The 23024-nt window shown below is 37.9% G+C and overlaps 1 protein-coding gene across 8 annotated transcripts in view; it reads right to left on the reverse strand.

Annotated features, from left to right (window-relative positions):
• Positions 1-23024, reverse strand: part of ITPR2 (inositol 1,4,5-trisphosphate receptor type 2) — a 489277-nt gene that overhangs the window by 257419 nt on the left and 208834 nt on the right. For all 8 annotated transcript variants that reach the window (XM_045061584.1, XM_019834732.3, XM_019834731.3 and 5 more), the window contains 6 exons: positions 19201-19290; positions 18958-19083; positions 15819-15941; positions 14989-15189; positions 12650-12901; positions 8882-9007 (listed from right to left, as the gene is read on the reverse strand). In XM_045061584.1, coding sequence (XP_044917519.1) covers positions 8882-9007; positions 12650-12901; positions 14989-15189; positions 15819-15941; positions 18958-19083; positions 19201-19290 — 918 coding nt within the window. The remainder of the gene's footprint in view (positions 1-8881; positions 9008-12649; positions 12902-14988; positions 15190-15818; positions 15942-18957; positions 19084-19200; positions 19291-23024) is intronic.

A 23024-nucleotide genomic window follows, 5' to 3' on the forward strand; every position in this document is an offset into this window, starting at 1 on the left:
AAGTCCCTAATCTAGAAGAGCCTTTCTTCTAACCAGGAAAGACACACAATAGACAAACTAATAAATACATAATATAAGTGGAAAATAGAGCAGATAGAAGACTCTAGAGAAAAATAAAGAAGGTCAGGCTGTACAGGGAGGAGTACAAGCTCCTTTTTCATGCTGCAGGATGAATGGGCACAATTGAGGATTACTATTTTATATAACTTGCTTGGGGAACCTCTCTGGATAAGGTGACATTTTAATAAAAAACTGAAGGGAGGGAGGAAACAGCCCTGGAGGTTTCTGGGGGAAAGAGCAAGTGAAAATCTGTCTTCACCAGTAGAATATAAGTCCCTTGACACCAGAAACTAGTCTGACTTGCTCACCACTGCACATGCAGGCCCTCAGCACCTAGTGGGTATAAAATCATTTGCTGAAAAACAAATATTAAACAATATTTTTAGATATAATTATGACTAACATTTCTCCCCTTGCATATAGAATGTCCCTTCTCCCTTTGGCTCTGAAAGTGACTGCTCCTCTTCCAAAGATGACAGATGGGGTTAAATACATTATTATATGCTAGAGTAGCACTGTCCATTAGGACTTTCTGCAATGATGGATCTGTTTCTGCGATGTCCCATGCACATGCTTATTGGGCACTTGAAAGGTGGCTCTTGCTACTGAGGAATGGGATTTTCTATTTGATTTAATTTTACCCAATTAAAATTTAATTTTAGATGTGGCAAGTTCCTACCCTGTAGGATAGAGCAACTCTAGTGTCAGTAACATAATTGTGATCACAGACACTAAGGAATACAAGTCCTAAGGATTGTTTTTGTATTCCTCATTCACAGTAAACATGTTCCTTTGCATAGCTGAGGTCATGGCACATTTTTATTTGCATTTGCATTCCTTCACTCATGAGGCCAAAACCTCCAAACATTTGCTTTTTACACCTCCTTTTTAGGTGAGGCATCGGTTCGTACACTCAGTTGGCTTTCCCAGAATTCTAAATTCATCTTTTAAAAACATAATATTTTTCTTAATATCAGTATGTATTGATTGTAGGAACCCTGAAAAAATACAGAAAAGCACAAAATGGAAAGAAAAAATTATCCATAATACAAAAATCTAGATAAAACCATGATTAACCTCTTATAATCCTCTCTTATAATCCTTGTGCTCTACCATGTACATTTTACATAACTGAAATTATTCTAGATAACCAGTTTTGTATTCTTTTTATACTCATCATTGAACCATTAGCACCTTCCCACGTTATTAAAAATCCTCGAAAAATAATCTCAATGACTCCATAACATCAATCTTATAGATATATCATAATTTATTGAACTATTTCTCTATTATTAAAATTTGAAACTATTTCCGACTATCTATTATTATAAAAGCATGTTGAACTTCTTTGACCATAAATCTTTGATATCATTTCTAATTATTTCCCAAGGACAGATTCTTGGAAGGTAAATTATTTGACACATTAAAAAGGTATGAAGGTTTCTTTTAATGTATTACCAAAATGCTTTTCAGAAAGACGACATAAATTTACATTCTCATCAGCAAAGTATGTGAACCAACATTTAACATTATCTCTTTACTTTTATCTTTTTGCCCTTACAACTTTGATAGTTAGAGACTGGATCTTATTTTTCTTTGTTTTTTTAAAAAAATTATTAGCAGCTGACTATTTTTTTCAGGGGTTCACTTGTATTTCCTCCTCTATAAATCATGAATGCCTGGGTCTTGACCATTTCATTATCAGATTTTGAGTGCTTTTCTTACCTATACATAAAAGTTCTTTATGTAAAGATCACTTAGGCCTTTTTAAAAATATTTAGTAACTTTTTCTATTTTTATTTTTTTTATTTATGCACGTGATGTATTTATGTCCTTAAATTTGAAACTTTCAAACAGCGAAAAGTCTATTATTTTCCTTAGCTCTTCTCATTCACTGCTTTTATGCTTAAAAAGAACTTTCTCATCTAAAGACAGATAAATGTCCACCTATATTTCCATCCATTTTTATTGTTCCACATTATCTCTAAAATCTTAATCTAATTGCAATTTGTGCCATTGTATGATTTAGGTTAGGAGCGGAGTTCATTTCACCCCACATCGCCAGTGTCCTCAAATGTCATTCTGATTTAGTTCAAATCAATGATTTTTGTTGAGTGCCTATTCCATGCCAAGAATGTTCTATGTACCTGAGGTCTATCGATGAATTAAATATATAAGAATCACTACCTTAATGTAGCTCCTATTATTACTTTAATAATCTAGCGGTAAGCAAACTACAGCCTAAGGGGCAAATCTAGCCATATCCATTCATTTACATATTGTCTGTGGCTCCTTTCCCTTTAGTAATTGCTATAGCTGTTGTGATAATGGCCTCAAAAGCTGAAATATTAACTAACTACCTTGCCATTTACAGAAAAAGTTTGCTCGTCCCTGAAAGTAACTAATCACTTCCCTACTCTTGGGTAACAATTTCTTTATTACATATCAATATCTTACATATGTAAAATCTGTTTATGCCTATTTATTTCATTCCATTGATACATTGATTTAATTCTATGCTAAGACTACACTTATTTTGTTTTCTAATTCATCTCTTTAATATTTTTCACCTCAGTGGACATCTATTTATTTATTCCACAAATACATACTATCTACTATGTGTGAGAACCTGTTCTAGGTCAGGCGTGCAGCAATGAACCAAACAAAACCCCTTCCCATTGTTTCAGTAGAAAAAAATACAAATGCATATAAAAATGTCATATGGAGATAAGTTCTATGAAGAAAACTGGAGCAAGTGAAGGGGGGAGAAGAGGGAAGAAGCTGCTATACAGAAGGTAGTAAGTGAAGGGCTCTTGGAAGACTTTAAGTAGGAACATGAAAGAGGTCTTGAAGATACCTGGAAGACCAGTGCAACCCAGGCAGACAGAAAGGTGTGTTTGGCATATTTGAGGAGCAGCAAGATGGCCAGTAGATGGAACAGAGAGCTAGCAAGGGGAAATTAAGTGGACACAGAGTAAACAGGGGAATAGCCAAATCATGTAGACATTTTACGTTTGGAGGAATCTAAGCAGAGGAGTGACCTGAGCCAACATTCTTCTTCTTCTCCTTTTCAGTCATTATGGCTGCTGTACAGAGAATAGATGAAGAAAGAGGGCAAGCATGGAAGCATGGAAACAGGTGATGAGGTTACTGCAATAATCCAGACAAGAGTTAATCTTGGAGAAAGGTGGTAGTGAAGAACTGTTCAGAAGTAGTCATGTTTTGAATATTTTAGAGTTTGGAGAATTTGCTTCAGGAATGGATTTAGAGTATAAGAAAACAAAACTTACAGATAACACCAAGATTTTTTGCTTGAATGCCTAGAATGAATCATGGAATTGCCATTTAATGAGATGCAAAAGACTTGAGAAGGAATTAACTTTTAGTGGGACATAGGGGTAAATGAGGTTAGATGGCCAAGAGGAGATGTCATACGGGCAGTTGGAGATTAGACATCAGGAGAAGGTATTAAATCAGTCTGGTATTAAAGACAGGAGAATGATGAGATCAGCAAGCAAGTGATTGTAAATAGAAGGGAGTAAGTCCAAAGTTTGAGTCTGGCACATTCCAATATTTAGAAGCTGGAAAGATTCGGAAGAAAGAGAAAAAAAAACTTAAGAAAGTTGTGCCTGGATGGCTCAGTCAATTAAGCATCCGACTTCAGCTCAGGTCTCAATCTCACGGTTTGTGAGTTCGAGCCCTGCATCAGGCTCTGTGCTGATAGCTCGGAGCCTGGAGCCTGCGTCAGATTCTGTGTCTCCCTCTCTCTGTTCCCCACCCTCCATTTCACACTCTGTCTCTCTCTCTCTCTCTCTCTCTCTCTCTCTCTCTCTCTCAAAAATAAACACTAAAAAAATTAAAAAGTACTTTGAGCCAAATGCTCTCTCAAAAATAAATAAAAACTTAAAAAAATTTTTTTAAACTTGAGAAAGAGTGGGCAATAAGGAGGGAGGCTAAGAGAATGGAAATGATATCTTGAAGGTCAAGTGAAGAAGTATGTCAGGAAGGAATTTATCAACTATGATAAATGCTGTTAATGATCTGAAGAGCAGAAAGTAGAATGCAGCACAGGGACCAAGCAACCATCAATCAACAATAGCCAAACAAGTATTCATTCCATGTGGACACACCACCAATATAACTTGGCCTGAAAGTTGAGGAGAAAAATAGAATCACAACTGAAGGAAAAGTGCCGCACAAAGGATAAGGTTTATAGAGTCTTTCTACTCTTCACTTCCCTGCAATACTAGTTAATAAGGCCAGACAAAAGGAACCCTTTAAAATAAGACTTGTCAATGGCTCCTTCAACTTAAGAAAGTCAAAAAAAAAAACAAAAAACAAAAAACAAAAAAACTCTAGAATCAAATCATCAAGCAAAGAAAACTTACTCAATTCTGTCAAATTAGAGAATTTGGAAAGTGTGGTTCAAAGCACATATAAATTCCGCCTTTACTCCTACTTCCGACCTATTCGGTAAGCTAAGTAACGGGCAGGAATGGCTCACTATTTGAAAATAAAATACTCCAATTTGTCCTGTTAAGCAGTGACTGATGGGACAATGACATGACACTACATTAGATGCGCCTCTAAGTTATTTCTTGGTCTAATTTCATTCTGCCAATATGTCACTTAGAGTACCATTGGTCATTACAAAAATCTTGAAATTAATAGCAAAATTGGAAACTTCTTCAGAAGAAAAAAACTACACTCTGAAGCTAACATTGACCATAGTCCACTCCTCTTAAGGTGCTTTCTAATAATGACTCAAATCCCCTGACTCTGCAAAGGAAAGTACTTCTGCCCTACGAATGCCAATTTTAGCCCATTGGAACATAGACCAAAGTGAGCTGCTACTACATGCTGTGAAAGACAGTGGAACAGCTTTTCATGAGTCTAATGCCTTTGCTGCCTGCCTAAATATGGTGTCTTTACATAACACGGATGCTGTCAGGAAATCAGAATGGAATTAAGTATGTGAAACATAGCACCAGTTTATTAAAAATGGTCTTTCAAAGAGATTTTCTTATATGGGTCTTAGCAAGATAAAAGACAAGGGGGCGAAAACAGGAATATGAAGGATATTAATAAAGAGTCTTTAGGGGTGCCTGGGTGGCTCAGTTGGTTGAGCATCCAACTCTTGATTTCAGCTCAGGCCATGATCCCAGGGTCAAGGAATCGAGCCCCATGTCAGGCTCCATGCTCTCTCCGCCCCCTTCCCATCGCCCCTGCTCAAGCTCTTAAATAAATAAATAAATAAATAAATAAATAAATAAATAAATATTTTTTAAAAAAATAAGACTCTTTAGAGAGCATTACCCAAGAGCAAACAAAAAGAACCTGGTACAAATGACTCCAGAGAAACATGAAAAGAAAGGTGGAAGGTGGTATGAATGCCTCTCCATATTAATATTTCATTTCATTTGCCTTTTAAATAAGATTGTTCTCCAAACTTCTACTAAAATAGTCATCTGCCTTGTGCTGGCCGGACCCTTCCTGAAACACTGGGTTCCAGTCCAAATGTCATACTTTTAAAACACTGACAAATTAGAGAGAACCCAAAAGTGTATCTAAAAGAGTAAGGAGCCCAGAAGCCATACCAGAAGAGGCACCACTGAAAGACATGAGCTGTCATAACAAATCTGAGGAGCTGTTAGGGGAAAAGCACTGGATTAGGCCACAGCAGACTTCCCAGCTCTTGCTCCTAGCGAGGCAAGTCACCCCACGCTAGCAAATTAATCTTATTAGCTTTAACAATTAAAGTTATGCAATAATGAAACCAGTTGTCTCAAAAAAAAAAAAAATAGTGAGATCATTGTTACTGGAAATACACAGGCAGGTGCTGAACACTGTGAACTATACGACTGCCAGTCTCTTCCGACTTTAAGATCCTATGATTCTTTAGGCCCAAGTTGCCACATACTTTCCCTCCAGATTCCCTCCACCATTTCTCACTGATGCGAATCAGCTGCTCTAGGACTTCATCACTTTATGGGAACATCTGAATTTAGCCCATCTCTATGTCAAGCCAGTATTGTGCATGTCCTGCTTCACGGGCATGGTTTCTGGCTCTCGCCTGCACTGCATGGTCTTCCTTTTGGTCATCCTCAACATTACTATTTGGTATAGGTATTGAGGAAGATTGTTGCAATTGCTTTAAAGGCTACATATAACCTTATAATAATCGCAGTGATGTTGCCATAATTTGGATGGAATAGATGATGTTACCAGCACTCTTAGTAAGTGCCACACATGTGCTAAGAGCCTTATACACATTATCACATTGAATCCTCCTGGTAACCCTATGAGGAATGTGTTATTGTATTCATTTTACAAATAAGGAAACTCAGAGTCAGAGGAGTAAGTACTTTGCTCAAGGGAACTGAGCTGGGAAGAGGCAGAATCTGGACTTGAACTTTGGTCTGCCTAATGCCTCTAAAGTACCTACTCTTACACTACTATATTCTGCTGCAATGGTTCCCAAAGTATGGCCCCTGGACCAGCAGCTTCAGCATCACCTGGGAACTTGTTAAAAATGAAAAGACTCACATCTACTGAATCAGAAACTCTGGGGTAGAGCTCAGTAATCTGTGCTTTAACAAACTCTCCAGGTAATTCTGATGCTCACCGAAGCTTAAGAACTACTGATCTGCTCAACTAGAAATTTGCCTAGAAGGCCACATTCTCCTTATTTTAACAAATTTTTGTGTTTGAATTTGAGTATGAGGTGGCTCCTTAATTTTTCTTCAAGAGGAGAAAGAGCCCAGTTATGGAAAAGTCAGGTTTCCTGTCCCTTCCCTGAAATAGGAAGGGTGATTCTTTGTCATTCTTGGTGAGGGGATAAGACAGCTGCTGTTTTAAAATATAAATAAGAGGAAAACAAGAAGGTAAAAAAAAAAAAAACAATGCTTTTTGCAATATAGATAAGCTGTTGTGGTTAGACAGAATGAGTGAATAAACTAAAAAGATCTCAAAACTCCCCTCAAGGCTTTATAACAAATAACATTAATTGTCTACTTACTCAAAATAGTTAAAATAAAAATCTTTCCTAGCAGGCACATGCTTTGAAAACACACAAACAAAAAAAGAATATATAGGTCTTAGCCTTACGAACACATCAGTGAAAAGGGTGTTTCCAAGGTGGCATAACCAGTGGCAGTTACCATCAGCTTTCTATGGTTTAAAAAATAAAAATCCTTTTAGCTTTGCAGTTCATGCCACCTAGAATGTGACCTTGGTCTTTTCAAGCTTATCTTTAGTCCGTGGCACTGTGCAACTCTGCAAATCAGTCTATAATCTCTTTAATATCTTCCTGCACGCGCAGTTTTAAAGCTCAGTCATCGGCATATAAACCATCCTTTACTTCAAGGTCTCTAGAGATACTTGCAGCCGATCAGACACAAGGGCTTTCTCTAGGACACAGGGGTAAATATGAGTGGTAAGAAAGTCCTGTGTAAAACAAGATGATTTCTCCACAGGTGCTGGTTTACCTGACAAAGGTAATGAGTGGCTTTTCATTCTATAGAAATGAAGTCAAATCGGAACTGCCTTACTCCACATGTGCTTGAACATAGTAGAGTCGGCTCATCCCACACCACATCCAAGGTAAAACAAGCACCCTTCACCTGCAAACTCTGACTAAATAAAAGAGTTCCTGGACTGGAATAATAATGGTTTATTTTATTTTCCAAGATTAGTCTCAGATGTCTAAGTCTGTCTCGATGTTTTATCATACCCCCTTTGTCTTCTCTCCTTCCAGAAAGGGTTGTATGGAGGCAGTTAGCCTGTGGATAACAGTCAGCATCCATTCTTATAAGACAGTGGAAATATGGACCTCACTAGTCCCTCTCCTCTAAATATATCTAAATGAGGCATAAAGCACTCAGGAATGCAGAGAGCCAAAGCACTGGGCCAGTCCGCCATAAGTCATCATAGTTCTAGGCATTATCTATATACTATCTCCTATTAGTGCAACTCTTTGAACATTATATCCCATAACTTCAAAGGAAAACTAGAGAAGATCAAAAAATACTAACATAATAGAACCTGTATGTTTTGACAATTCAACATGCCAAAATGCGGGGGAGGGCCTAAGATAAACTAAATGAAATTAAGTGCTGTCTATAAAGAAGATTCCTTCCTTCCTTTCTTCAGTTGTGCATTCATTTACTCAGTTTTACTCAAAACCATATGCTGGACAATATCTAGAAAATGTCAACCAGCTCCACATGTCCTCTCCAATCCCCACCAAAAGTCAAACAAGAGGAAATGGACTCAGTAAAAAGCAAGAGATATTTTGACTGACAAGTGAAAATACCAGATGATTCAATTACTGGAGCACTCTCCCAAAGAAAATTCTGAATAGGCAACACTGAGCAATGCTAAGCCCTGGGTAGTCTGGTCAAGTACCTGTCTGTCTGAAAGCATGGGTCAAGGCTTCCCAAGATCTCTTCCGTCTATGGTTCATAATTGCACCCATGTTAAGAGGTTGAATACAAATTGACCTCTGCCAATATCTTCCTAACCACTGTAAAAATGCCACTAAAATTCCATTTCATAACAAAATGATATAGTCAGTTTTAAAAGTAAAAACGAACTCTTTGTTGCTACACACACTATACTGGGTATTTTGTGCATATGAACTCATTAAATGTCACAATCTTGTGAAATGCAATCACAACTTTTTTAATGTAATGGATTACATCCAAAGTTGGCAAGTTTAATTCCAAGTTTTCATCCAGATCTTTGATACCACCTTGTCAAAATATATACCAACAGCCGAACAAAACATGCAGTACTATTTAATGATGGAAGTGTAACTCACCCTTGCCATATCCACCAAGAAGTTCTCAAATAACTTCCAAATGTGGTTACTTGTGTAGATTTCTTTCATTTCCACTTCTGTGTCCACATAACAGTGATTAACGAAATTCACATAAGCAATTTTAACCTGTGCAAGTTTCAAATACAAAAGAAAGTTTGTTTTCTTGATTGTTCATTTTCAAATGCCAATTACGACAAGTTAAGTAAAATCTGAGTGACTATCGTGGATTATAGCATGTTTTGTTTCTACCTAGAAAGCATCCTCATTTCCCTTCTTTTACTAAACCACTCCAGCCCCTGACCCAGGGTAAACACATGACCTAGGAGCCTGTTCCCCTGGGCCCGGTGATTGGTGTGCAAAAGTGCACTTGACTTAAACCAAGTCTATTGTACCTGAGACACTGAGAGTCAAATGTGATCCCTTTCCCTGTCTTCTTTCCTCTCCCTCCCCATTTCTCTCTCTCTGTCTTTCTCTCCATCTCTGTCATTCCCCCTCCCCTCCACCTCTCTCTCTCTCTCTCTCTCTCTCTCTCTCTCTCTCTCTATCTCTCTCTCTCACACTTATTACTAAAGTAGAACAAGGTAAACCTGAATTCCAAGAAGCCATCTTCTCCAGACGTGTGGAGGACAAACAAGCTCAGGAGAACGATGCAAAACCACAAAGGAAAAGGGACCGAGAGATGGAAGAATTCTGACATTGTTTGAATATCTTGACCCACCAGAAGAACTATCCTTCAAATTTCCAAATACAAGAGCCAATAAAATTCCCTTTTTTTTTATTTAAACCATTTAAGATAGGTCTCTATATTTTGAAACCAAGAGGGTTCTAATATAATGTTTAAATGTATTCATTAAATAATATGTTATTGCCATTCAGAAATATTTAAATTACTATTTCTAAGAAACAGGCTCACAGCTTACAAAAAATTACATTATTTTAAGATGTAGTAAAATTATTTTCCATACTTAACAAAATGCCTCAAAAAGGACTGAATCTCACCAACATATAGTGCTTCTAAAGTGTGTAGGGCAGTAGTTTTTCTTTTCTTTTCTTTCTTTCTTTTTGATGAAAATGTGATGTGTGCTATAAACCTCCCTCAAAAATGCATATAAAATACAAAATCATGTAAACAATTTCAAGGATTCATTGAATCCAACTTAGAACCATAAGGAATACAGAGCCAGCTTTCATGCCTTCAGTGCTTATCTCTACTTGACTCTGGTCAAAAACAAATCTTCAGTGACAGGGTGCCTGTGTCAAGAACTGATTACAGGAAAGGAGACATCAGAACCATTCAGTGCATTATCATAATCATCTTGACAGCAGCTTATATTTATCCATGGTTTGCTGCATGCCAAACACCTTCAGCATTTTGTAAGTAATATCTTACTTAATTTAATCCTCCAACAATCCTCTCAGATATATACTATCCTTGTTTCACTTAAAAATTGTGGAAATTGGGGCACCTAGCTGGCTCAGTCAGAAGAGCATGCGACTCTTGATCTCAGGTCATGAATTCAAGCCCCATGCTGGGTGCAGAGATTACTTACATTAGTAAAATAAACAAAACAAAATAAAATAAAGTTGTGGAAATTGAGGATCAGAAAGGTTAAGTAACCTGTTGGAATCAGTCACACAGCTAGAAGTAACGGATCCAGGATTCTGACTCATTCTTTCATTCATTCATTCACTCAAAACATATATTTTTTAAATGTTATTTATTTACTTTGAGAGAGAAAATGATCTGGGGAGGGGCAGAGAGAAAGGGAATCTCAAGCAGGCTCTGTACTGTCAGCACTGAGCCCTTCACAAGACTCCATCTCACAAACCGTGAGATCATGACCTGAGCCAAAATCAAGAGTTGGACACTCAACCAACTGAGCCACACAGGTGCCCCTCACAACATATTTATTAAGTATAGACTTAGGTTCAGACAATATAATGGTAAATAAAAACAACCTAGTTGCTATTTTCATCAAACTTATAATCTTGAGAAAGGATGTGAAGGCTATAGACATGTGTTAACAAAATCCAAAGGCCAAATTTCAAATTGTAGACTCGTATAGACTCTATCTACTATGGGAGGCCAGGGAAGTATTCCTTAAAGAAGTAATGCTTGAATCAAGAAGGATGAAGAGGAGCAAGGTAGGTGAATATAAGAGGTCAGAGTGGTGTGGTCAGAAAGAACTGCATGTGGGAAGAAGCACAGTCAGCATCAGGCCTCAAATAAAGACAGAAGCCATGAATTTAAGCACTACACTATGCTTCCTTTCTTTGCCATCTTCTTTCAAACTAATCAAAGCATGAAGTACCTTTCATATGAAGTGTCAACAATTCCACAAAATTTCACAAAAATATATGTTTAAGTTCATCACTACATAGCACTAGTTGGAAGTAGGGAAGTTAATCTAACACATTCTTAAGTCACTCTGACTTAAAATGTTTGGATTTACTAAAGGAGACAGGGATGCTATTTCGAAGGGACACATGCACCCCAATGTTTAGAGCAGCACTATCAACAATAGCCAAAGTATGGAAAGAGACCGAGTGCCCATCGATGGATGAATGGATAACGAAGGAGTGGTGTGTATATATACAATGGAGTATTACTTGGCAATCAAAAAGAATGAAATCTTGCCATTTGCAACTATGTGGATGGAACTAGAGGGTATTATGCTAAGTGAAATTAGTCGGAGAAAGACAAATATAGTATGACTTCACTCATATGAGGACTTTAAGATACAGAACAGATGAACACAAGGGAAGAGAAGCAAAAATAATATAAAAACAGGGAGAGGGACAAAACATACGAGACTCTTAAATATGAAGAACAGAGGGTTACTGGAGGGGTTGTCGGGAGGGGGATGGGCTAAATGGGTAAGGGGCATTAAGGAATCTACTCCTGAAATCATTGATGCATTATATGCTTACTAACTTGGATGTAAATTTAAGAAATAAATTAAAAATAAAAAGTAAAACTGATTGGAAGGACGGGAGGGAAGAATTGAAAAAGGAAGGAAAAAAGGTGGATGGGACGAGCAGGGCACTGTTATTTTTCTTCATAAACTTCATAAACTTTTTGCTACAACCTGATTCTTTAAAAAAAAATGTTTGGATTTATATCATATTCAATGCATCACACATTAATGAACTTTGCAGCAATACAACAGTAGAAAAAAAAAAGAAATTATTGCAATATACATTCCTGGAAGCCTTATTAATCCTGTTGGCAGACAACCAGTTTTTAACAAGTTTTTTTTCCCTATTATCAGCCAAAGAAGGACAGAGAGCAAAAAACAGATGTGTGAATAAAGCAAAATGCATGTCCATATTTCCATGAATGCATTTATTCCATAAAGCAAGGTAAACCTACAGAGTCTAATAGATGATACTGCTGCACCATCCTGGCCTCTCCTATTGATGACCGTGAATTATTTATGGAGCATTTATTACCTTCTCAAGAACATACCACAGGTTACAAGTAAATCTGTTTTACCATATTGACATACTTAGAATTTAAGAGACTCTTATAGTAGCTCCCAGTAAACCAACAGTGTCTCTACTTTGAAAAATGTATCATCTTTCATAGCTTCTTGTGGAACTAAAAAAGTAACCTTTTTACGCCCTTTTAAATTTTTCTAATTACATAGCTGAGTACAATTTCTTGACTAAATACGTTATCTCGTTATAAATAGTATGGGGACTTCGGCACTTATGGACTTTATATTAATAACAATTCCATGGCTGCTAAGCTTTTGCCAGGCTTACCTCAGGGATGCAGTCATCATGGGTCACCACCCTTACTATGTCGTCCAAGGGCAGAAGGGAATTGCACTTGATTTCAGTGTAGACATTTTTCCCCTCTGTACATGCTGCCAGCAACTCCACCAGCGTGATGTGGTAAGCTAAGGGGCCACTCTCATCCCCTCGGTCTCTCTCTGAACACATCATATGGAGAAGGATGGGAAATGAGGCTCTATCATTGTAAAATATCAGCACATCTTCACCCCCATTTATCAACTGAAACGATAATAAGAGAATCTACATAGCAGTCCAAATCAAATGTTCATCTGTGCAGTTATTTCTAAAGGCTTCGTCTATCTGGAAATACATGCATCTCTTTGTAAAAACACAAATAATGTTGCAAAAGCATAACTATACCAAGACAGAGTAGTAAAAAGATTCTGGTCATGCGCCAAGTGATTATTTATGAATACTATCAAAACCAGCCAGGGAGATATGGGGAGGATGGATAGGGACAAGAATTAAATGACATGGATGATAGTCAATCATTCACCAGTGAGTTACCCCCTGAAATTAAACCTGCAAAATATTTGAATAAACTTACTTTCCTCTACTTCATATAGAAGATGCCATTGCCAAAAACATGAGAAATCTCATAAGTCTAATCTTACTAAAACAGAATAAAATATCTCCACTCCCTTGAATAGTGACAGAATAAAAAGGCAAGTATCTTGGGGCACCTGGGTGGCTCAATGTGTTAAGCGTCTGACTTCGGCTCAGGTCATGATCTCACAGTTCGTGGGTTAGAGCCCCACATCAGCTCTGCACTGACAACTCAGAGCCTGAAGCCTGCTTCTGATTCTGTGTCTCCCTCTCTCTTTGCCCCTCCCCCACTCGCACTCTTTCTCTTGCTCAAAAACAAACAAACAAACAAACAAAAAGCAAGTACTTTGAGCCAAATGCAGCTCAACAAGAATCTGGAAGTTCCATGTGTCATGGGCAGCAATAGGGAATGGAGGTAAAAGTGGAGATAAGAGAAAAAGAACACTTAAAAAAAGAGAGAGAGGGGAACCTGGGTGGCTCACTCGGTTAAGCGTCCAACTTCAGCTCAGGTCATGATGTCATGGTTCACAGGTTTGAGCCCCACATCAGGCTCTGTGCTGACAGCTCAGAGCCTGGAGCCTGCTTTGGATTGGGGTCTCCCTCTCTCTCTCTCTGCCCCTTCCCCCGACCCCCTCTCAAAATAAATAAATAAATATAAAAAAAATTAAGGCTTTAGGCTGAATTAATTTTAAGATTTCTATGGGGCAGGAGGGATCACATCGTGTCAATATAGAAGTCTCCCCCCATTCCCAAGTTTAAAGTATATAATTATGAAAATCCCCTCATATCAATATAATCTATTATGTGACTGTTTAGTCGCCATGGTTGAAAGCAGCCTTAATCCATATAGGCCTTTAGAGAACCATTAGGTCACAGAGAAATGATTTACCCAAATGGGCTCAATTTCTCCAAAGTACCACTTGGTTCCTGGTGAGTAACTTATTCATTGCATAAACCTCACTCAATGTCAAACATCACAATGAAGAGGGCAAAATAAATGAGGTACTTCAACAATTTGAGTTTCTTAAATTTTCAACTTACTCTAAATGCCTACGGTTCTACCTATAATAAATCACCAATGGATAATTTCTATTAATTAATTTAACTCCCTTCAAACCTTTCTACAAATGGTAGCAGAGAATATCCATTCTATATTTGAGGAACAGAGTATCAAAAGGCAGTGGGAAAGCAAAGTTTAAACCACTGTTGTTACATATTGAAAAAATTTTAGGGGCGCCTGGGTGGCGCAGTCGGTTAAGCGTCCGACTTCAGCCAGGTCACGATCTCGCGGTCTGTGAGTTCGAGCCCCGCCTCAGGCTCTGGGCTGATGGCTCGGAGCCTGGAGCCTGTTTCCGATTCTGTGTCTCCCTCTCTCTCTGCCCCTCCCCCGTTCATGCTCTGTCTCTCTCTGTCCCAAAAATAAATAAAAAACGTTGAAAAAAAATTAAAAAAAAATGTTAAATATAAAATGTATCGCTTCTCTTCCAAATTATAACATTTCATACAATTTTGCCATTTAAAATACATAAATTCATTAAGGATCAAAAAGAAAAATAAACTCTTGGAAAATTATAAAATCAACATACATTATGTTCCTTCACTAGATTTAAACAAAATATATTTGTTGCTGAAGTCGTCAGGATTCAATTGTTTTCCAAACCTTTATTGTGGGGGGTTTTCTACACGATACATTCACAGAAAACACCTACTTGAGCCCATTATTTCTGGGAAGCTGCTTAAAATGCAAACTGAGAACATACCTCTGTCATTACCATATCCTGGCATTTCTTCACATATTTGCCATCTGCTTTTACAATCGTTTGCAAAAACCTCAGGTACTCCACGTGGCGGCCATGTGTCTCAATGCAGTGCACAAAGTGTTGTACTACCCTCTCGCTGATCTCATTGCAGAGATGGTAATTGTTCATGAAGATGTGCCGCATGGTTTCTGCTTCAAGGAGCTAACCAGAGAGGAATGTGCCCTTGTAATTCTGACACGATCAATTTTCTGTTTTACTCTACTTAGGCTAATTTCCCTGCTTGTGATCAGTTTTCTACTTTATGCAAAGCCATAGTGGGTTTCCTGTGCAAGTCTTCTACGAAATGCAGTGAGATCATTCACCATTAAAAGAAAACTGAGCTCACAAAGGAATTTAGTGGAAGAAGGAGTTGATTGTCATAAAGGTCAGCATGTTGGCAATGGTATTCTTGAGATTAATTATTACTCAAAGTTAGCTCTTCCCCAGGATCCGCCAACACGCATTTTACAGAGTTAACTCTACCTTCGAGTTTTCCATATTTATCTCACTCAGGGCATTGCAGTTAGATCTTTGTTCTACCATATTTTTTCCCTAACATTAAACTATATACATACAAAGGAAGTTGTCACTTTCAGGTAAAATTCATGTAATATTTCAAGTGTCTGTAAATGTTTCCTTAATGGAAATAAAACATATTCACTTTTAGGGAGAGAACCCCTACGAGGAAAAAATAAGGTGGCAAAGGCTAATAAAATTCCATTCATCAATGCTGCTAAAACAAATTTGATGGGCACTTTTCTATAAATATTAGAAGTCACTAAAATACTTACACCAGGAGTTAAAAACAAATTGAGATGTTTGTGAAGGAGAACTTGGTTCTGTGGATTTCCCCGACAGAAATTCTGCAGGAATGTGTGGGCCAGATGCATCACTTCATTCATCTTTTCGTCATTCTGTAAGCGAGAGAGTAGCAATGATATGAAGAAACAAACATACCATAATACCAAATATTATGAAAAAGAACCTTCTTTCCCACATGTATTCTTTTTCCTCTCTGCCACTGTTCTATGCTCCCCCTCCTCTGTGCTCTTGCTGTTTCTACACCTCTCCAGGTTACCTCACTGTTACCACCCCCGCCCTCCACCATCTTCTAGATGTTTCTTACCTTCTCTTTATTTCTCCTTCTATTACCTGTTCTGCTCCACACTCTCAACCCCTCTTTGTTTTAGTTGGTCCCCAGCCTTCCTGCTTGCTCACTACATACCTTCACCCAAGTCTGCCTACAGCTGCATCGTCCTCCCCTGCCTCTGTGCCCTCGGCTCACCTGTCCTGCCTTCCTTTCTCTCTGGCCCCTGGACCTCTCTGATTCCCTCCTCTCCGCTTTACCCCAAATCCCTCTTACCCCTCCCTTCTCTTGGAGTTGCTCTCTTTCCCAGTACTTCCATGTATCTGGATATTCCTTTTTCTTGCTTCCTCCTCTTTCCCACCTTCTAGATTCTTCTCCTTCCCAAACTCTTCCCTTCCTACTGTTTTTCCCAGCATCCGTCATCTCTCATCCTCTTGCCTTGTCCCTACTCTCTTTCTTCTCTCCACTCACTTTTCCTCCATTCCCATCCATAAATTTCCATTTATATATATTTCTGACCTCATCTCAACTCTACTTCCCCCTCCCCTGCTCTCTGCCCTCACCTTTTTGCTACGTACTTTGTCTCTTATTTCCATCTCTTTGTTTTCCTGTTCCTCTTTGCTCTCTGACCCCCTCCCTTCCCCAGTCTTTTTTGGGTCCCCCTCTATCTTAACACATGTACTCATAAGTTATTTTCCTTATTTACTGTCATTTTCCAAAGTCCCACAACACTATCATTCACTTATAGGAATCTCAATAAGAAATGAAGTCTCGAAATTCACAAAGAATACAAAGTTCTCTCCTCAAAAGTGGTCTTTCAACAATATCACTGGAACCACCTAAGTTTTTTCTGGGTAGTTGATTATCCGATCTGTCATGTAGGCAGTGTCAGAGAAACATAATGTACTCATATTTTCAGTAGTAGTTTTAATAAATAATTTAATGTTTTCTATTTTTCCTAATCTAAGAGTCTACAGTTTATGCTATCTATAACTAACTAAACAGCCTACGATCATTAATAGACCCATTTCCTCATACTTAACTGGAGAATAAATAAAACAAAAAAACTTCATTCCTAACTGAAAAATAGAAAATTTTAATTCAAAATCTACTAACGCTTTCCTTCACTTGTGTAATCCAGGGATAGATGAAAGACATCAAAGAGACTTCAGCCACAGGAATACCCAATTCCCACTGAAAAGCTGGCCAGTATAGAACACCAGAGCCAGAACTACCGTATCTGACATTTCTTTGAAACTCTCATCTTATTCTTTTTATGTTTCTGAACAAGGCAGCTCTTAAAACTGAACAAATCAATCTATAAACATAACATAGTAGTAAAATACTGAATGCTACAGATATGTTATTAGAAAAAGGGACTTGATCACATGTCCAATGCCCACGTTACAATATCAAAGATGAAATAATTTGGATAATAAATGCTGAGGATTTAATACCTTTTGTTGCTTTTCAATAAATCTTGTATTGCATTCTATGCATTGAATGAATTATGCCACCCAAGGAATGATAGAATTTATAAGCTTACCTGTTAAAAAGTAAGCTGAATAGGGGAGCAAGCCTACATAAGGAGTGAAAGTCCAAGTCAGGAGAACATATGCACCAGGAAAGGCCTGGCAGGGCATGGTGGTGCTTGAGAGATAAAGGGGCATCCACCCTGGCGTGGGGGGTTGTCAGAGCCTGAGGTGTGGAGGGTGTCCACATGGAGTAGTAGGCAATAGCAGTGATAGAAGATTAGCTATTACAAAGTATTGACATGGGTAACTGTTTCAATACACACGTATGTTCCCTGGATTTGTCTATTTAGAGAGCCTAGAGGGACAAAACCCCAAAAGCAGTAAGTACACTTAATTTTCAGAACTTTGCTTCTAAACACATACTTCCCCAAACAGAAGCGGGGCCACTTAAAGAAATGGCCGACTCCAGAGCTGGAACAAGAAAAATGCAAGGTGACCTTGGAACGTTTTAAGGTGCAAAAAGCAAGAAACTATTCAAAGAATGATGTGGCATGTTAGAGGACAGAGAAGCTAATTCAGAGGAGTCCCAGTGGGCAGACTGGGGACAATTTGAGAATCAAATAGATAATTAGAGAAGCCTAGAATAACCTACTGAATAAAGAGCATCCACAAGTTTATACTGATCAAAATAAATAAGTGAATAAATAAATTGAAAGTTTGATGAAGAATGGTGTATTTGCTTCGTTTCAGAGCACCTCTCCACAAAATACTTATTAATTACCAAGGGAAAATGAGTGCTTCACAGTGGAGAATCCTGGCAGGCACCGCCTTAATCAAGTGATCAAAGTAAACACCATCAGTAATGGGATCAAAATCAGAATCACGCACCTCCTGATAGGAAGTGGTGGGAAGAATGTAGCCTCACTTGTTATGTTCCTGCCAAAGATGCATAACTGAATCTAACCATGAGGAAACATTAGCTGGCCCAAATTAAGGAACAGTTTTCAAAAGAGCTGGTCTGTCTTCAAAAGTGTCAATGTCATAGGAGCTCCAAACAGCACCTGTTTCTCAAGTGGACCTTTTTGTCACACAGGACACATTTCAGATGATGAGAAAAATGTGACCAGTGACTGAGGCTTAAGTGGCAGTAAAGTGTCATGCTCTTTCCTGACCTGGAAGGTTGTTGTGTGGTTATGTAGAAAGAAGAATGTCCTTTCTGTAGGAAGCACACGCTAAAGGGCTCAGGGCTGATCAGATCAGCAACTTACTTTCAAGTAGTTCAGGGAAAAAAATTCTTGTAACTTTGCTATATATGATAGCAGATCATATCAAAATTAAAAAAATTTTTTTAAGTAACTAAGAACTAACCTTTTCATAGGGTATCTGCAGAAGATCCAACACCACCGAATGGGCTCCCATATTTTTCAGTAATCGTTGATGTTGATTCCGACACTTTTTATTCTGTACACAGAGTTTACTTAGTCTAATCAAAATCTTGAAAAAGAGGAAAAGCATTAAATATAAAAGATATAATATTAAATATGATACACAAGCACAAATTATTTGCCATGCAAACATAAGCCCGTATAAAAATGGTGGACATCTGCTGACCTCCTTCACGATCCGGTAGTTATTACCCCTATTGCTGTCAATCTGAGGCTTCCTTGTTCCATCCTGCACTGGACTTAAAATGCTTGATTCCTAAAACAAACACAAGTATGCATTTTTATCCCATATATAACTTTGTAATAAATAATGAGTATATTATAAAATGTTCTTAAATGTTTCCTTTGTACTTTTTTATCCCATAAAAAGTTCCTTGGTTTGAAAGAGTCATGCAAATTACTATTTCCCAATAACCACCAAATTACAAGATAAACAGTATTACTGATAATCAAAGAGTTAAGTTAAAAAGGAAAAGATAATACACATAACGTTATCAGTGTATTTCCTTATGCTAAACATATCAGATATATCATTGCCTTATATTGCCTATAGGAGAAAGAATAGTAAAAATCCAGGGCATAAAATGTGTAATTTCATCATCAGGGATAAACTACAGGGAAAAAAAGAGTGAAGAATCATATCATAACAGCTGAAAAAACACTGCAGGAATGGAAGGAAAGAACACTTTAACCCAAGAATTCTCTGCCAGGTTACCATGACATCCTTAAGAGTCATGACTTGGGGCCAGCAAAGCATGTAAAAAACCATGAAAATGAAGAAAAGAAAATAAAATTTAAATTAAAAATAATATTCTAAATTAATAAATTAATAAAGCTTCCTAAGCGGTCCCAAAACACCAAAATATTTCGTTGTGACAACAATTATTTGTAGCAGTACAATAAAAACACAAAGATAGGGAGTGACATATTTTAAATATCAACTCTCGTAATCATTAAATAAAAATAAAATATGTCACAAATAATTTAATAAGTGAACATTTATTAAGACTTCACACATGCCTGGTAACAGACAAAGATGAACGGATCGAAAAGAAATAGAATATGTGGTCCTTCCCACATGAACAGTACAGTCTAATTAGGAAAACTGGGAAAACATGAAAATAAAGATTTGAACTGAGCAGAATTCACTATTCAGAGAGGGAAAGGGAGAAAAACTATAGCTTTACACAGCTTTATGAAGGAGGTCAAGTTGAAGCCAAGGTCTTGAAAGATGAAACTTATTGAAATATGAGAGATGTGTGGAGGTAGAGGAGCACTTGTTAAGTGAAGAGGTCACTGCAGCCAAAGGGCTCTGCAGAAAGAACACACAGAATAGTGTATAGAGAAAGGCAAGAACTGTCCGTGCATCCTGTAGAGAGACCAATTAGTAGAGTGGCGCCTGATTACCTTCCTGATTTACAACACATACAAAATGGCACTGGGATGAATGTCACATCCAACTTGGGTCAAACAACACATTGAACTCCTGACTATATTGATGGTGTTGGGTTCTCACAGTTAGAGGGGACCCCCAATCTAAACCCAGGGAAAAGAAGTGACAAACATATGCAAAGCCAGCCAATGTAATTTCATTTGTCTCCAGCTGTTGTCCAAAGCCGTCTCCTTGACAAATCATCCCAGGCATGGGGTGCCTGGGTGGCTCAGTTGGTTAAGCATCCAACTTCAGCTCAGGCCATGATTTCATGGTTCCTGGGTTCAAGCCCCACATCAGGCACTGTGCTGTCAGCTCAGAAACTGGAGCCTGCTTCGGATTCTGTGTCTCCCTCTCTCTCTGCCCCTCCCCCACACTCCCTGGCTCACTCTCTCTTTCTCTATCTATCTCTCTCTCTCTCAAAAATAAATAAACATTTAAAAAAAAAAGAATTTTGATGAAAGGCTTCAAGTAGGGGAGTGACTCTACCAGTGCAGACCCATCACCACGCCTTAGTAAACTTTGTATTCACCTTTGCTTTTGTCAGGCAAATATTGCCCAAGATGGAGGTTCCCAATCTGAATGCCAACCTTAGCAAATAACCTCTCTCACCATTTTACAGAGGCTATGAACATCTCCTCTTTTCCATCTGCAAATTCCAGTACCATCTACAAACCTACCTTCCCTGCTGGGTCTCAGAGGAAAAAACAAAACAAAACAAAACTTCTCATGCATGGCTTTTAAAAATTCCATCTCCCCTGCCTCCTCTCCCTGCTTCATCTCTGTTTCCTGTGCGTGAGCAGTTTCTACTCTCTACTGATTCATTCTCACCTCTTTAAAAATATGGCTAAGTTGAGGCTAAACTACCATTTTTAAGTGATATGCCCATCCTTGGAAGAAGTCATGCATCTCAGATTATGGCCCCTACTACATTTCCAAAATAAGGGACGCCTGGGTAGCTCAGTCCATTAAGCTCCAGACTCTTGGTTTTGGCTCAGGTCACCATCTCACGGTTCGGGGGTTCGAGCCCCACATCAGGCTCCATGCTGATGGTGTGGGGCCTGCTTGGAATTCTCTTTCTCTCCATCTCTCTCTGCCCCTCTCCTGCTTGCTCTCTCTCTAAATAAATATATAAACTTAAAAAAAATTTTTTAAAGAAAAGAATACTCTCTACCACACTGTACTAAAATTGCTTTGTGTGCCAATGACCCATAATTACCAAAACTTTCTTTAGCATTTGATTCTGTAGTTCACTACCATTTTCTTTAAACCCCACTCTCTTTTCTTTATCCACGATAGTCTTCAAGATTACCTTCTACCTTTCTGACCACCTTATCTCTTTCACTCAATAGTATTATAATTGAGAAAGTAACGATAGGGAACAGAAGCACTCACAAGGTTGCTGTTGGATTGTAGGATGGTATCACCTATCTATCTATCCTAGAATAGATAGGCACCAGGAGGGAAGGAGAGCAGTCCAACCTCCACCACAGGTAAATAAAAGAGAAAAAAGAGTGCGAGAGAGACTGTCTACAAGACGTCACTAAGTAAATCCTAAAAAGTTGTAGGAGGAAGTGTCAAGCTATATATGTAAGTGAAGCCAGTGCAGAAGAGGGAAGGAGCCCAACTGCTGATATGAATGGAAACCATTTAGATAGAAAAAGACAGGAGGTCAGAGAATGAGACAGAGTTTCTATGTGATAGCAAAAATTATTGATGAGAAATTGAAATTGCGAAAGCTAGAAATATAATTAAATTTCTTTTGTCTCTTAAACGTGGAGGCCATGTTCTTTTTTTTTCTGGAAGAGAAGAAAATTAAAGACAACCAAGTTTGTACTACAAACTAGGATTAAGATATTACAAGAGTAAAGAATGACAAATCTCCTAGGGTGGAAAGGAGATCTTTCTGATATATGTCACCTTTATAATAAAAAAAAAAATCAGTTGAAAATACTGGCAAAGCTTTGGCAGGTATATTTAAGTCTATTTTTTCAAACAATGACCTGAAGGAAAAGCAGCTGTCTTGTTTTAAGAAAAGTAATCTCAGGCAAAATGTACTACATTACAAATCTGTGCTCTTTAGTTCAGCCTGGGAGAAGATACAGACAATGCTAAACTCCCTAAGTATGGGAATTATGAAGAATAATTATTTTAATTTAAAATTGCCAGCAGTCAACAAAAGGAGGCAGCACTAGAGAATTCAAAATCAACCCCTTTTAATTTCAGAAAATAATTCAGTGTAATTAAATGGAACAAAAAATATTAACCCAGAGAACATCTGGATGATTCCAAAGCAGATCAGGGGAATTTAAAAAACATGGAAATTGTATAATTACAGTCACATTTGAGTTTTTTAATTTTGATGCCAAAATGCTCTAAGTCAAGGTATTCCAAAAGTTTTCCTCCAGAAAGGGCAGAAATTGATTATACATTTTAAATCCTATATAACTTTGATCTTAGGTTAGTGGCCAACTCTACAAATCCCTGCCTTCATTCTAGTAAACAAAATATTAGTAAGCTACAAAAGGTAGAAATGTAACTTATGCAGAGCCCCAAAG

This window comes from Felis catus, chromosome B4, assembly GCF_018350175.1.
Source record: "Felis catus isolate Fca126 chromosome B4, F.catus_Fca126_mat1.0, whole genome shotgun sequence".
Taxonomy (NCBI): domain Eukaryota; kingdom Metazoa; phylum Chordata; class Mammalia; order Carnivora; family Felidae; genus Felis; species Felis catus.